Source organism: Dermatophagoides pteronyssinus, unplaced genomic scaffold (genome assembly GCF_027571235.1).
Source record: "Dermatophagoides pteronyssinus isolate colony J.1.1.1.1 unplaced genomic scaffold, Derpt_VIB-CSIC_2022.12 sq0002, whole genome shotgun sequence".
In the NCBI taxonomy this organism is placed as follows: Eukaryota; Metazoa; Arthropoda; class Arachnida; order Sarcoptiformes; family Pyroglyphidae; genus Dermatophagoides; species Dermatophagoides pteronyssinus.
Genome location: NW_027461526.1, coordinates 532,500 through 546,967, shown reverse-complemented (window position 1 = coordinate 546,967; position 14,468 = coordinate 532,500). Strand labels below are relative to the sequence as shown.

The 14,468-nt window shown below is 29.2% G+C and overlaps 7 protein-coding genes across 7 annotated transcripts; 4 read left to right on the top strand and 3 right to left on the bottom strand.

The window, feature by feature from the left end:
- Positions 1 to 7: 7 nt before the first annotated feature.
- Positions 8 to 7,700, bottom strand: LOC113797311 (protein neuralized-like). The gene is given in 5 exon segments (XM_027347667.2): positions 8 to 778; positions 780 to 1,345; positions 1,517 to 2,041; positions 2,740 to 2,977; positions 7,593 to 7,700. Coding segments are annotated over 4 exon segments (1,761 nt in total). The 5' UTR covers positions 2,771 to 2,977; positions 7,593 to 7,700; the 3' UTR covers positions 8 to 139.
- LOC113797439 (glutamate receptor U1-like) lies at positions 6,921 to 8,542 on the top strand. Its single transcript, XM_027347812.2, is given in 5 exon segments — positions 6,921 to 7,021; positions 7,096 to 7,827; positions 7,896 to 8,123; positions 8,125 to 8,183; positions 8,247 to 8,542. Coding segments are annotated over 5 exon segments (1,323 nt in total). The 5' UTR covers positions 6,921 to 6,973; the 3' UTR covers positions 8,503 to 8,542.
- A 155-nt stretch (positions 8,543 to 8,697) lies between these two features.
- Idh3b (isocitrate dehydrogenase [NAD] subunit beta, mitochondrial) lies at positions 8,698 to 10,586 on the top strand. Its single transcript, XM_027347670.2, has 3 exons — positions 8,698 to 8,909; positions 9,061 to 9,269; positions 9,326 to 10,586. Exons 1-3 carry the CDS (start codon positions 8,835 to 8,837, stop codon positions 10,218 to 10,220), a joined length of 1,179 nt encoding a protein of 392 aa, XP_027203471.1. The 5' UTR covers positions 8,698 to 8,834; the 3' UTR covers positions 10,221 to 10,586.
- On the bottom strand, positions 10,479 to 11,834 carry LOC113797320 (ADP-ribosylation factor-like protein 3). The gene is made up of 5 exons (XM_027347676.2): positions 11,429 to 11,834; positions 11,273 to 11,350; positions 11,027 to 11,209; positions 10,729 to 10,965; positions 10,479 to 10,667 (listed from the first exon to the last, which is right to left on the bottom strand). Exons 1-5 carry the CDS (start codon positions 11,429 to 11,431, stop codon positions 10,479 to 10,481), a joined length of 690 nt encoding a protein of 229 aa, XP_027203477.2. The 5' UTR covers positions 11,432 to 11,834.
- Positions 11,835 to 11,971: 137 nt separating this feature from the next.
- On the top strand, positions 11,972 to 13,130 carry Nmnat (nicotinamide mononucleotide adenylyltransferase). Its single transcript, XM_027347674.2, is given in 4 exon segments — positions 11,972 to 12,147; positions 12,214 to 12,356; positions 12,358 to 12,728; positions 12,794 to 13,130. Coding segments are annotated over 4 exon segments (681 nt in total). The 5' UTR covers positions 11,972 to 12,068; the 3' UTR covers positions 12,882 to 13,130.
- On the top strand, positions 13,058 to 14,302 carry LOC113797319 (protein TEX261). Its single transcript, XM_027347675.2, has 6 exons — positions 13,058 to 13,199; positions 13,263 to 13,342; positions 13,415 to 13,568; positions 13,630 to 13,739; positions 13,799 to 13,865; positions 13,928 to 14,302. Exons 1-6 carry the CDS (start codon positions 13,130 to 13,132, stop codon positions 14,044 to 14,046), a joined length of 600 nt encoding a protein of 199 aa, XP_027203476.1. The 5' UTR covers positions 13,058 to 13,129; the 3' UTR covers positions 14,047 to 14,302.
- LOC113797323 (small integral membrane protein 8) lies at positions 14,043 to 14,450 on the bottom strand. The gene is made up of 2 exons (XM_027347679.2): positions 14,308 to 14,450; positions 14,043 to 14,210 (listed from the first exon to the last, which is right to left on the bottom strand). Exons 1-2 carry the CDS (start codon positions 14,407 to 14,409, stop codon positions 14,043 to 14,045), a joined length of 270 nt encoding a protein of 89 aa, XP_027203480.2. The 5' UTR covers positions 14,410 to 14,450.
- Positions 14,451 to 14,468: the final 18 nt, after the last annotated feature.

Genomic DNA, 14,468 nt, shown 5'->3' with positions numbered 1-14,468 from the left:
ATTTTTTTAAAAATTTAAAATGACTAGTTTATACACATCGATATTTTTCCAAAAAAAATGATTATAATTTTGACATGAAAATATAAATAAGATGAAAAAGAAATTGCCCATTATTTTAGATGAATATAATTTATAATGATTATGACCAGTACGTTCGTATAACATCGACAATTTTTGCACGACAAATAGGACAATGGCCAGATGTTTGCCATTGTTTTACAGAACATTTAAAACACATACAAACATGACCACAAGTATAGAATACACTGTTGATTGGTTCTTCATAGCAAACAACACATTCATTACCGAATGTTGTCGCTGCTGTTGTTGATGATGTTGATGATAATGATGTAGAATTTGTTAAATTATTTGAAATTTGATTATACAATTTACCATCAACATGATGATAATCATTATTATAATTATAATTATGTTCAAAGGCTTTTTTGTTTGCATTTGCTTTGTTTTGTCGTTGTATGGTTGGATATGCAACGTATGGCCAATTTGGTTGCTGTGTTGTCATTATGGTTGATTTCTTTTTCGGTTGATATGATTGATGTTGGTTATAATGATGATGATGATCAGGATTTAATGCTGGAGAATATTCCATTTGTGATGATTTATAAACATTGTGCATAGATATGGCATTAGTTAATGGTCGATTTGATTGTATGGAATGATGATGGTTGGCAAGATTCAAATGTGATTTATGATGATTCATTGTTTGTGAACCTAGTAATCGAACTTTAAGCGTACTTCCGTATAGATCGAAAAAAGCCCCATAAATTTTGACTTATATCAACATGCATTAATGTGATTGAACGTTGACGATTTTTAGTCATTATAACTTCACCAGATTCTGTAATAGTGAATGCAATTTCATCACCAGCCATCGGTGAATTGGCTACATCTTTGATTACTGTCCAATATTCGGGACGATCTAATAGATGGTGTGAATCTTCGGGAAAATCGGCAACATTCAAAAAATTCGGATTACATGATGTAAGGCCGAATGTTAAACTTCCAGTAAACATTTCATCCGTACGTAGAATTTGCAATACAATTTTCTCACCAATTGCCAATGGTCGATTTGTGAATACATAGCCTTGTGAATAGTGATTACTATTACGTTCAGCTACACATTTATTACTTGAAAGTCGTACATTACAGCCACGAGTTCGATGGAATTGAATTGATTGTTCAAGAAATTTATTTGAATAAATTTGTGGTAATGGTTCATGTGACATTTCATTTGGTAGATCCATCATTGAAACGGATGTGTACAAACGTTCAGGTTCGATGTACATGTTTTTATTACGGCTATTATTTGGTTGATATCGTGGATCTAAATGACAAAGACAAGACAAGACAAGAATAATGAACAAGTGAGATGAAGAAATACAACAACAACAAGTAATAATAATAATAATAATATGACAAATGAATGCAAAGAAAATTGATATTTCCTGTTTGCATCAAATGTTTGAAATGGATGACAAGTTTGATATGTACATACCAATTAGTTCAATTTTCTGCGTATTACCATATAGATCGATGACGGCCCAAAATGGTCCACCATTAATTTTAACATTTTCAAGTATAATACCCTTGTCAACATTATTTATACTATAATGAATATTTCCGTTTGTTGATAGATAGAATGATAATATACAATTTTTATGTGAATATCTTTCGGGTAATGCTTTAGCAAATGTATGACCACAATTTGTTAGATTTGGACAAACATATTTAGGCAATGAATTTCTTAATGTTGTCGGATCTTTTGTTGTAAAACCGAATCGTAATACACCACTCCAAAAATCAGACATTTCAACAATACGTATACAGATACGTTCATTAAAACGTATTGGACGATTACTAAAACAAATACCACGACAATAGCTACCAATACGTTCAGCAATCATTCCATTTCCGTTGATACGAATATTTTCACCATGTACTGAATGAAATCCAATTGGTGATAGATTATTTGTTGCCAAATTTTGTCCATTTTGTCCAAATGAAAGATTTTTTTGTGAAGCTAAAATAAAATTTTCATTCATAAAAATAAAACAATAAAAACAATTGTTGATTATAATTAGTTATTTCAGTAAACAAGAAAAAAAAATCATAATTTTATGTAATTGTTTGTGTGTGTGTGTGTATTTTTATATCATTATCATCCTCATGATCATCATCATTGAAGCTCAACCATGAGAATTAGACTTTGCTCTTTCTCTCGGTTGATAATCACACACACACATACATTCTTATATCTCTGTATTCATTCGTGTCAGTCTCATCAATTGTACCACATAATGAACGAATTAAAAAATTTTTGTCGGTCATCATCAAGAAAACAAAAAGAAAATGAATGAACGTCTTTCGTTGAACATTTTCATTCTTTCATTTCGAAACGGAAATGCCAAATTAATTTTTTTTTACAATGACTGCTACTTATATTCTGTTATTAAAAGATGACAAAAAATTATTCTAATACGGAGATACGGCTCTATGACGAGATGATGATGATAGACATCATCATTATCATCGTATCTTATCGTGAGAGTATAGAAAATGGGAGACATGAATTTCTTTCTTTTTTTCTTTTTCTTAATTTAGTTTTTCAAGAAGAAAAAAATTCTCTCAATTAAAAGTGATGATAAGATTGGAATTTTATTTAAGGAAAAAAATGTGTTGGAAATTTTTTTCTTTCTGTTCTGGATCAGAAACACTTACCTATACGACGAATTTTTTTCAAAAGTTTCATTTTTTTTCGATTAATTGATTTCAAATTAATTAATTGAAGATGGCTTTGATAATGTTAGTGTGTGTGAGTTTTTTTGCCGTTTGAATTTAATTCGGAAAATTTTTTTTTTCAAAGTTTGATGGGAAAAAAAGTTCACAAAATATGAAAGTTGCAAACAATAAGAACAGTGGAACACACGAACCGTTCGTAATGATGAACAAAATTCAACTGATGATCAAAATGAACGAATACAATCTTCTTATTTCAAATTTTTTTTTCTTTCTACCACCGATCGACGATCATGGAAAGAAAACAGAAAAAAAAGGAACAGGGCCAGTCCTATTTGGCAGATTGTTTTTTTCTCTCTCTTTCTCTCACCACCAACATCAAAAGCATGATTCATTTATTCATTCATTCATTCAAAAAAATTTTACCCATAGTAAAAATACAGACAAATAAGATCTACTACACTAAACTCTACGGTCTAATGAACAAATGTTTGTCGTTCATCATCAACGACAACGACAATCATTCAGTATAGCTTTAGCTTTGTATTTATTTATTATGGCTGTTATATGGTTGGACAATATAACCAAATAGATTGACAAAAAAGGAAATCTGGTTGTGATCACACACTAAACACAAACATAGCATATGACATTTAGACCTTTTAGATGTTTCGGTTTTTTTACAAAATCTATTTCCGAACGAACATAGCATCAGACAACAACCGAAACTAATACAGACGACGGTTGTATTTTTTGTTCTTCAGTCATAGGACATAGGATATTGGAAAGAAAGAAAAAAAAGGGAGTGTAAGTAAGCATCAACATTGAAACAAAAAACCGCTAGGACTTGATCATCATGATAATAATAACGATGATGATTATGATCAACAATGAACGGAAATAACAACACCCTTGTTGTATGTTTGTATAGTAAAAAGAAAGCAAAAAAACAAAAAATAGATCGAAAATCAACAACATCCAGATAAATAAAAAAAAATTAATAATAATTCGGATAGATTAGATTATATGAGAATATATTTGAATTTTTCGTGTAGGGTATTATCATCAAATATTATCATATCGATATAGCTTTGTTGACTCATAATATCGATTGTATTATCACTATGGTAATATAATAATTTTCCCAATCGACATTATCAAACATGATGATATTATTATTCTTGTTTTGGTGATAAAATGATTAAAAACTTTGAATCTATCTACATAGGCCAGATGATTTTAATAATAATAATAATAATTTGAAAACGATAATCTGTAAATATGCACACGAACTTAGTATTTCTGAAGTATAATGAACCTTCTTTCTGATCAATGGATGTTATATTTAGCTAGTTAGTTTCAATAAACGAACAACAAAAAAAAAGTTCATCAAACCAAAAATTGAATGGATGGTTGGTTGAACTATGAAAAAATTTATTGTTTCAACAACATCAACTGACAACAAAAAAAAACGACGCGTGCCTTATTCCATTTTATTGGATCGATCCTGATAATATTATAATATTTGTCTGTTGACGAAATTCAAAATGTTTATAATGTGTATATAACGAATATTAGCATCTGTTGCTTTTATTCAGTAATAAAGGTCAAAAACTAAAGGAATAAATGAATGGAAAAAAAGGCCATGTGTTGATGATGATGATTGGCACATCTGCCATTTGGGTATCGTCATCTGGATACATTGGACATCGGTGTATACACAACATTGATGATTGTCTCTATTATTATTTCAAACTAAATAAGATTTAGTCGCGTGGCACAAGCTGCTGCTATTTACCAGTTTCAGAAACAAAAAAAAAGAAGTTCTTATAACCACCACACACACATCATACACATCTGTCTTTCATGGGACGCGTGGCACATGGTCCAATAACATAACCTTTCGATTTGAATGTTGGAATAGGCAAGAAAAACAGAAGGTTTTTTTTCTGGAACAAAGTTGGCCACGCGTCAGACGGCAGGTCCGATAAGTTTAAAACCGAATATTGACCAACAAAAAAAAAAAAAGAGAAAAAACAACCATGGTCAAAATTAAAATTCGATCATCTGTTGCATGTTGCTTTGGATTTGTTTTTTTTTCTTCTTTTACTTTACATATGAACATCTGTCTATCGTGAATATGAAAATATCGTTCAAAACATTATCATTGAAATCATTAGACATTTATGAAGATTGATAAATGAGCTATTTCTAGAATTTTTTATTTTTTTTGAATTCTGTTTATAAAAATTTACATTTATATCCGGATCAAATTTCCCGAAGCTTCCGAATTGATCATTTTGAATGATGATGATGACGAATTTATTCATTATCATCAAATGATTAAGCGAAAAAAAAACCAGAAGAACATGATAAACAAATGATAATCATTGCAAACAAGAAAAACTTGATGAGGGTGGTGATCATACACACACACATACACACATGTTGATGTGAAAATGATTGGACAAAAGAAAAGAAAATTGTCATTGTCCGGAAATAGTCCGTAAACATATATATAACGAGAATAACAAATATTAATAACAACAACGACAATAACAAAAATACACATCCCTTCTCATGGAATGAATCTTATTGCTTGTTGCTGCGTAACTATTTAAGAATATTTATATCATCATCATATGCTGACTATGTAGATGATGGTCGGTATTTCCAGATTTGTCATTGACGACATTTTTTTTTTTTTACTTTTTGGGCGAGTCATCGACATTTTCATTGTTATGATGATGATGATGATGATGATGATAACAAATGGCTACAAAAATATTCAATTTTTTTCAAGTGAAAGGAACAGCCCAGAACATATATAAGATGATAAAATGATAATTCAAAATGAAAGTTTTTTTTCTCTATTTGCTTGATTTTCATCATTTGTATTCATTTCGTACATATTACTACAAAATAACAATTATAACGGAACGGAACTATCGATCGGATGGATGGTGATGGGCGAATCATTTTCTTTACATTTTGTTTAAATAGAAAAATCGTTGGAAAGTTTGATCAACCCATATGTCGGATGACCTTCAATATTGATGATAATAATGATGGACACACACATCCTTCATCATTATAATGATGAGGATGTTAATCGACAATACAATACAATAACACCAAACCAAAAAAAAACTGTAATAATAATAACAAGTGCTATTCGTGTGACAAAATTTAGTCCATTGTATTTAAGTTTTCCGGTTTTCTTTTTCTTTTCTTGTTATTATTATTATTATTATTGTCGAGCTACATCCGAATTTTGATTTATCAATTTCCGGCCCAATAATAGGACCGGGCCCTTTATTATTTAGTTTTTTTATTCAAGAAAAAAAAAATTTCACGTCTAAATCATTAAGTGTGTCACACATCCGTTTTTCTTTTTTTTTTGAAAAAACGAGTGGAAAAAAATTAAACCATAGGGTCTATGTGTGATTATATTAGGTAAACACATGGAAGAAAATACAAGGGACCTTTTAACTTTAAATTTCAAACAAACTTTTACCCACGAGTAAAATAAAATTAGATAGGGAAAACGAAACAAAAAAGAGACTGCACCTATTTGCTGTTGGCCAAATAGACATTAGAACACGACACATGTTCAAATTTTCAACTTTTTTCCGTTTTCTTTCTTTCTTGGTCATGGTTACACAAACACAGTTTGAAAATCTGTTGATCAAATCGATACATATGATACGGTTTTTTTTAGCCAACTCCCAGGATGTGTTTCATATTTCATTGAGAAGATGGATAAGTGATCAATGATCAAATTTAAAAAAAACTGTCGGTCGAATTTAATATTGAAACGGAAATCGATCGGTTTGTAAAGTGTGTGAAATAGATAGAAATAGTCTTTTTTCTTTTCCATCATAATCTGAATATTGAATCTTATTTTTGGGTTTTTTTTCTAACGGGACAATATTGTTGTGAATAATGAATGTGTGGGTGTGTAATCAATGTTTTTTTTCTGGTCGATAATAATTAATTGCATGTTTTTAGGAATAAGTTTCCGGAATTTCGAGAATCTGTTATGTTTTAATTGTTTTGTTTTTGTTCATTATGAAAATAAAGTAATCATGAAATCATAGGACAAGTTGTTTTTTTTCAGTGCGAAAACATTTTTGTTTTTGATTTTTTTCGTGATTGATTCAAAAATCTCCGGCGACGATTTATGCTGTAAATTCTTGTGAAGTGAAAAAGAAATATGATTCAAAATTTATCGAATATAACATTGAGAATTGGGTTTACCCATGTAAGAAATTTTGGATTATTTGAAAATTGAAAATTTATATGAATCAATAATGAAATTTTTTTTTCAAAAAAAAGAATATTTTAGCATCGTTATTGAGCTATGATGATAGTATTGAAAATTATAAAGTGATTGATGGTGATGAAGCAAGAATGATGATAGAAATGAGTAAACATTTTAACTTTTCCATTCAATGGAAACATTCAAAACAATTTGGTATATTGACTGAAAATAATACATGGACTGGATTGTTTGGTATGTTTCAACAGAATGAAATTGATTTAGCTATTGGTGGTATATTGCAAACATATAATCGACAAATGATTGCTGATTTTTTATATCCACATTTTATTGATAAATCAACATTTGCTATTCAACCATCGAATACGATTGATTATAATTCAGATTATGTACGTTTCAACCTGTTGATCAGACCATTTACATTGGATGTTTGGTTAGCATTTTTATTCATATTAATTTTATTCGGATTTTTGAATTTTTTTCTCAAATTGATACCGAATACGAATAAAAAAATCAAACATAATATTATTTGGATAAATCTTTGTCTACTTACCGGACAACCATATACATTGATGAAATTCACACCGATTTCTGTTCGATTATCTGCAATAATATGGGCATTCGGAATAAAAATCCTATACAATTATTATCAAGGTTCACTTTGTTCAATTTTGACTATTCAAGATGATAATATAATCGATACAATCGATGAATTAGCAATGGCATCAAAAACCGGCTTGGTTTTACCAATGTTGGTTAGCCATTCAAGCAGTGCTTCAATCTTATCGGTCAGTAACCAACAATCTAATAAAATAATTTAGAGAAAAAAAAATTAAAATAATTATATTATACTTAGGAATCGCAAATACAATCATATAAAACAATTTATAAAAATTCAATATCGATAGCAGATCGTTCAGACGGTTATGAATTGATGAATCACCAAAAACAGTTGCCAAAATCAAATAGAAAAATTTATGTTTTTATTGGACCTCGACAAAAACTGGAATTCTATCGTCTTTACTATGCTGATCAACCATTATTCATACCGCCCATATTGGATCAATCAATATTCAATATGGTCTTTTTATTCCATACCAGTTCGTAAAGGATTTGATGTTTTTCATGAATTTTTCAATGAATAGTAAGTTTTTTAATCAGGTTTTTTTTAAAAAAAAATCCTTTTCTAATAGCCATTTCATAAAAGTATTTGTCGAATAAAACATAGCGGTATTCATGAACATTGGAAATTAATGGCCTTAATAAATGCCGTGATGAATGCTCGATCCAAATGGAATAACAATGATGATGATAATCTTGATCAACAATTCTCATTGAATCAACTAAACAGTATATTCTATTCATATTTAATTCTATTGATAATCGCTATCATTGCGTTCATGATCGAATTGATTAATCAATTTCTCTTATCAATCGAAACAAAATTCAATAATGATAAATAATGATAATTGAACATTGTACTACCCTCTAGCGGTAGAGAGTTGAATTTTGTTTTTCATTCAATTGTATATAGCGCCATACACATGCGGAATATGAATTCAAAAAAAAATCGTGCTCGAAAACACATCGCGATATATCGATGGTTTTCGTCTCTCATTTCTTCTTACAAACATTCATTGAATTATATTGCATACAGGTCATAACATTGATATTTTTTTTGAAAGAACATTCAATGCGAAAAGAAAAATTCTTGAAGAATATATTCATTTTTCATTTTTAACTATCAGGGAATTTCAAATATAAAAACCTAATTTATTCATCAACGATAATAATTATGAAATCATTGCGATCGATTGGTAATGTTTTGTTAAGAAATTACTTCGTTACACAACAAAAATCATTGCAAAAAGTTTGTATTTTATTATGTCTATTATGTCTTTATATGTTTTTCATATCGAATCTGATTAAATTAATCTTTCACTTTTTCTTTCATTTATCTTGTTGTTTATTTGTGTATGTTTTCTCTTTGTTTTTTATCAATTAAAATTATCAACATAAAGCATTCGCAAAATATTCGCACTATCTATCAAACAAGTCAACAATTTCGTGCACCACCTCCACCATCATCTACTTCAGACAGTGTTGATGGTCAGAAAATTAAATGCACACTAATTCCCGGTGATGGTGTCGGACCTGAACTTGTGGCCTCAGTTAAAGAGGTATTTTCTGCAATGGGTGTCCCCATTGAATTCGAAGAACTTTTTTTCAGGTAATTTCAACTTGATTCTTTTTCCAAATATACTAATTACGTATTATTATAACCAGTGAGATTTATCCTTCAATGAGTGTTTCAGTCGAAACTGTAATTGAATCAATACAACGAAATGGAATCGCGTTGAAAGGAATCTTGTCGACACCCTTTAGTAGCTATGCCGGTGAATTACAAACGTTAAACATGAAATTACGTAAAGATCTGGATCTTTATGCTAATGTTGTTCATATAAAAAGTTTTCCCGGTATCAAAACAAAGCATCATGGTTTAGATTTCTTTGTTATCCGTGAACAGACCGAAGGCGAATATAGTGCACTCGAACATGAGAGCGTGCCCGGCGTAATCGAATGCATGAAAATAATAACCGAAGAAAAATCTCGACGTATTGCAAAATTTGCTTTCGATTATGCTACCAAACATGGACGAAAAAAAGTTACCTGTGTTCACAAGGCTAACATTATGAAACTCGGTGATGGCTTATTTTTAAAATGCTGTGAAGAAACTTCCAAACTTTATCCACAGATTGCATTCGATTCAATGATCATCGATAATACCTGTATGCAATTGGTATCACATCCGGACAAATTCGATGTTATGGTCATGCCGAATCTTTATGGTAATATTATCGATAATCTTGCTTCGGGTTTGGTTGGTGGTGCCGGTATTGTACCGGGTGCATCATATAGTACTGATTGTGTTATCTATGAACCCGGTGCTCGTCATACATTCGGTGAAGCTGTTGGTAAAAATATTGCCAATCCAACCGCCATGTTATTATGTTCAGTAAAATTATTAAGACATGTTCATCTTCATGAATATGCTGATCTTATTCAACGAGCCATTGCACGTGTTATCGAAACCGGTAAAGTAAAGACTAGAGATTTAGGAGGTTACGCATCGACTACCGATTATACAATGGCAATTATTGCTAATTTAGGCATACAATAATTAATTTAAATTTTAAAAAAGAAAAAACTAAAACAAAATTGTTATCTATAAATAATACCGAATTAAGAAATTTGTTTTGTGTGTAGCTTTAACAACAACCGAAAAAAATAATTAATCACAAAATCAAGATAAACAACAGTCAGAAAGAATCGTCGTTTTTTTCCTAATTATTTGTTTCAATTTTTATTTTAATTTATGATTTTTTTTTCTTTTTTGATCGTCGAACATAAATTCATTAAGTGTTTTCACATACAGTATTTATAAAAACACATTAAACATTTGAAACACCGTTGTTGTTGTTAATGTTATTGATGAAAATGATGATTTTTGTTTCTGTTTGCTATATAAATTGAATTTAAATTTTGATTTGGATAATGATTCATTCATTATGATGTTGATTTTGATGTTTTTAAATTTAATATTCTTACAAATCCATTCGATTCCATCCTATTCAATTGATAGATTTTTTAAACTTTGATTGCCTTAATCAAAAAAAAACAACACTTACTTTAAGACCTTCACCAGATGTACCGGAACATGCTTGAATCTGCCATGGACGATCTCTAATGGCAATCAAATGTAATTCTTCAGCTAATTCACTAGCACTAACAGCATTGATCAAATCTTGTTTATTAGCGTATACCAGTAATGGTACGTTCATTAATTTTTCTTCATTCAATAATTCATTCAATTCGACCGATGTTTCAGCAAATCTTTTTTTATCCGCACTATCAATAACGTAAATCTATTTATCAAAAATATTCATAATGTTAATAATGAAAATTTTATTCATTGATTTATCATACCAAAACATCGGTATTTTCAAAATAATTTCTCCAATATGGACGAATTTTACGTTGGCCACCAATATCCCATACATTCAATTTAAATCCCGGTGATTGTACACTTTTAATATTAAAACCCTGTGTTGGTGTTATATGAGTAACATCTTCTGAGGCCAATTTTTTCAATATGGTTGTTTTTCCAGCCTAATTTTTGTTTTGATTATCAATGATAAACCATGTCAAAAAAAAGGGAAAAAAAAGACTTACATTATCCAAACCAAGTAATAGAATTCTTAATTCAGGATTCGATGTTGATTTGAATTTTTTCAGTAATGAAAGTAGACCCTTTTTCATTTGATAAATTCAATGAACAAAAAAAAACAAACAATAAGATTTACAAAATTTCTTTATAATGATAATTACCATTATTTTAAATTTTTATTATTTGATCGGAATTTTTTTGTTGTTGTTGTTGATGATGATGATTTTATTTTACGTGCCTTCACATTCATTTATCCGAATGAATAAATCGATCATTTCTATATGTTTCATCATCGTCATCATCATTGTCGTAGTTTGTTTGTTTGTTTGTTTGTTTGTTCCAAGATGAAAATCAAGAATAAATGTTGAATTCTCTGGTTGTCAACGGTAACCAAATAGAAAATATAGTTCTGTGCTTGTGTGTGTGTGTGTGTGCACGAGATACATTTACTTTGGAATAAAGAAAAAACTTCATCAGATTTTTTTCCATTTTAATAATTCGAACCCAAAAAAATGAACAGGTTAAGAAGAATTTTTAATCACAAAAATTCGTGGTTACCGAAATCGATTTTTATTTCTTTATCCCCATTTTCATCCCTCGTAAGTCTATCTTAAATTCGAATGATATTCCCACCAATTTTGGTTTTCAAAAAAAATGTGGAAAATGATTACGACGACATCTCGTAACAAATTATTGACATTGTTGTTTTTAATGAAAAATATTTCGAATTACACATATGATTATTAATTTGTGTTTTGATAAATTTTTGGAAAAATTTTGCCCAATCCAAAATTAAAAAAAATGTCCAAATTAGAAAAGATTGTGATTCTTGGCTGTGGTTCATATAATCCGTTAACATATATGCATCTTAGAATGTTTGGTACGATTGAATTAATAAAAATCATAACGTTCATTTATTGATAGAATTCATTCTTTTTTCGAGCAGAAATTGCTAGAGATTTTCTAATCCAAAAAGGTAGTTATGAAATTGTTGGTGGAATAATATCACCGGTTAATGATCGATATAAGACCAAAAAATATTTAGCACCGGCTAAACATCGTATCGAAATGATACGATTGGCATTGAAAAAAACCATTATTCGGTCGACCTAATTGGATACGATTAGATGAATGGGAATCTCAACTAGATCATTGGTGTCGAACAATAGAAGTCATTCAATATCATCATAAAATATTGAATAGCAATAACAATGATAAAATACGATTAATGTTAATCTGTGGTTCTGATATGTTTGATTCGTTTAATGTACCAAATCTTTGGGATGATAATGATATTGAAACAATTATCAAAGATCATGGACTTTTAGTCATCTTTCGTAATACCTCTGATCCATGGAAAACATTACGTAATTCATCGAAATCACATTTATTACTCAAATATGAATCAAATATCCATATCATTGAACACGCACCGAATGCTGTCAGTTCAACTTATATCCGGTAAGATTTTTTTGACAAACATTAAAATTTGAATAAATTTCAATTGATTTTTTTCGATTTAATAGTGATGCAATTATCAAAAAGGAAAGTATTCGTTATCTAACTGATGATTCAATTATCGAATACATTGAACATCATAAACTTTACCGGTAATTCGCGAATACAAAAAAAAATCGAATTGAAAATTAAATTTCAAAAACACACAAATCATCTATTTCCACACCTGTATGATGTTGAAACAGGCTTATTTGTTGTGATTTTTATCATCATCAATATCGAATGGTCATATTGAAACAAAAAATAATTTAATACTAAATTTTTTAATTAAAAAAGATGATTTTTTGTAAACTTTTTTGAATATTTTAAATTTAAAAAAAATCAATAAAATAAATTTTTCTAAAATGTGGTTTTTTCTATTGCTCACCTGGCTGGGTATCATTGTTTTACTCTTATTCTTTATTCTATCTTTGGGTATGTTTTTTTCAATATTTTTGTTATTGTTTGTTAAAAAATTTGAAATTTTTTGTTCAATAGCTACTGGACTATATTATCTAGCCGAATTGATTGAAGAATATACAACTGTTTCATGCAAAATTATACGGCAATTAAATTTGGTAAAAAAAATTATTCAATTTAGTAATGTTTATTCATGTAAGTCATTTGTTTTTCTGTTCTATGAAATTCAGTTCATAATTGCCATTTATGTTGGCCTGTTTCTTTTCGAAAATCTTCCCAATTATTTGATCATTTGTGGTCTTCTAAGTCATCTAAATAATATGATCATATTGAAAACGTTTCCATTTTTTCAGCTTTCATCACCTTCGTTTTTATTTTTCATTGGTAAACATATTATTCTAATGATAAATAAATTCCATTAATTTTATTCTTCTTTTACAAACAGCAATGTTTATCATCAATCATTATCTTGCATTTACCTATTTTGCTCAAGTCAATTTTTACTTTGTTCAAGTGTTGTCTTATTTTACTATTTGTCTTTGGATTATACCATTTGTAAGTGTTGCATTCATTGTAAATTTTGTTTATAAAAGTTGATTTTTAAAAAATTTCAGGCCTTTTTCGTTTCATTATCGGCGAATGATAATGTTTTACCCACATCGATTGAAAATAGAAATTCTGGTAACTTTTTTTAGATAATATTTTAATATTTCATTAATAAAACAATCTATTTTTATACACAGATGATCATGATTTAATATCACATTATTTTTCAAGAAAAGGAACACGACCAGGATTATTATCATTTTTCAACTATGCCAAAGAATCCATTCTACCACAACAGGTTAAAAAATCCTATTAGTCCCATCGAGATTTTCTTGAACGAATCGTTTCGGTGTTATCTTCATTAACGGCCACATATGTTGAAGCTGTTTTTGATTGTTGTCGTACCTGACGATTCCATTGATAAAAATAGAATATGCATAGTGAAAATGATATGACACCAATGCTCATCACATATTTATTCTTTGTTTTGTTGATTGATTTTGTTTTTTTTTGTGTTTTTGGAAAAAAAATTTGTTTGAAATTAAACTTGAAAAACTCATCTCAAAATAATATTTACCGGTTTTACAAATAATTCGAAATTAGCGGCCCGGAAAAAAGCTGTCGAATCAGGACGAAATCGAGTATTAGTATCTGTTTTATTCGATTTTGAATCTGACATTATTCAATTTTTTGATTTCTGGCCCTAAAAAATCAGAAATCGAACCTGATAAAAAAAAT

Excerpts from the sequence above, each read along its gene's own strand:
- Idh3b (XM_027347670.2), top strand. The coding sequence starts at position 8,835 with ATGAAATCATTGCGATCGATTGGTAATGTTTTGTTAAGAAATTACTTC. Across the intron at positions 8,910-9,060 it reads AACAAAAATCATTGCAAAAA|CATTCGCAAAATATTCGCAC; the intron begins GTTTGTATTTTA and ends ATCAACATAAAG. Across the intron at positions 9,270-9,325 it reads TTCGAAGAACTTTTTTTCAG|TGAGATTTATCCTTCAATGA; the intron begins GTAATTTCAACT and ends TATTATAACCAG.
- LOC113797320 (XM_027347676.2), bottom strand. Across the intron at positions 11,210-11,272 it reads TATTACTTGGTTTGGATAAT|GCTGGAAAAACAACCATATT; the intron begins GTAAGTCTTTTT and ends AACAAAAATTAG. Across the intron at positions 10,966-11,026 it reads TTGAAAATACCGATGTTTTG|ATTTACGTTATTGATAGTGC; the intron begins GTATGATAAATC and ends TTTGATAAATAG.
- LOC113797319 (XM_027347675.2), top strand. The coding sequence starts at position 13,130 with ATGTGGTTTTTTCTATTGCTCACCTGGCTGGGTATCATTGTTTTACTC. Across the intron at positions 13,200-13,262 it reads ATTCTTTATTCTATCTTTGG|CTACTGGACTATATTATCTA; the intron begins GTATGTTTTTTT and ends TTTGTTCAATAG. Across the intron at positions 13,569-13,629 it reads TTCGTTTTTATTTTTCATTG|CAATGTTTATCATCAATCAT; the intron begins GTAAACATATTA and ends TTTTACAAACAG.
- LOC113797323 (XM_027347679.2), bottom strand. The coding sequence starts at position 14,409 with ATGTCAGATTCAAAATCGAATAAAACAGATACTAATACTCGATTTCGT. Across the intron at positions 14,211-14,307 it reads TCGAATTATTTGTAAAACCG|AATAAATATGTGATGAGCAT; the intron begins GTAAATATTATT and ends AACAAAACAAAG.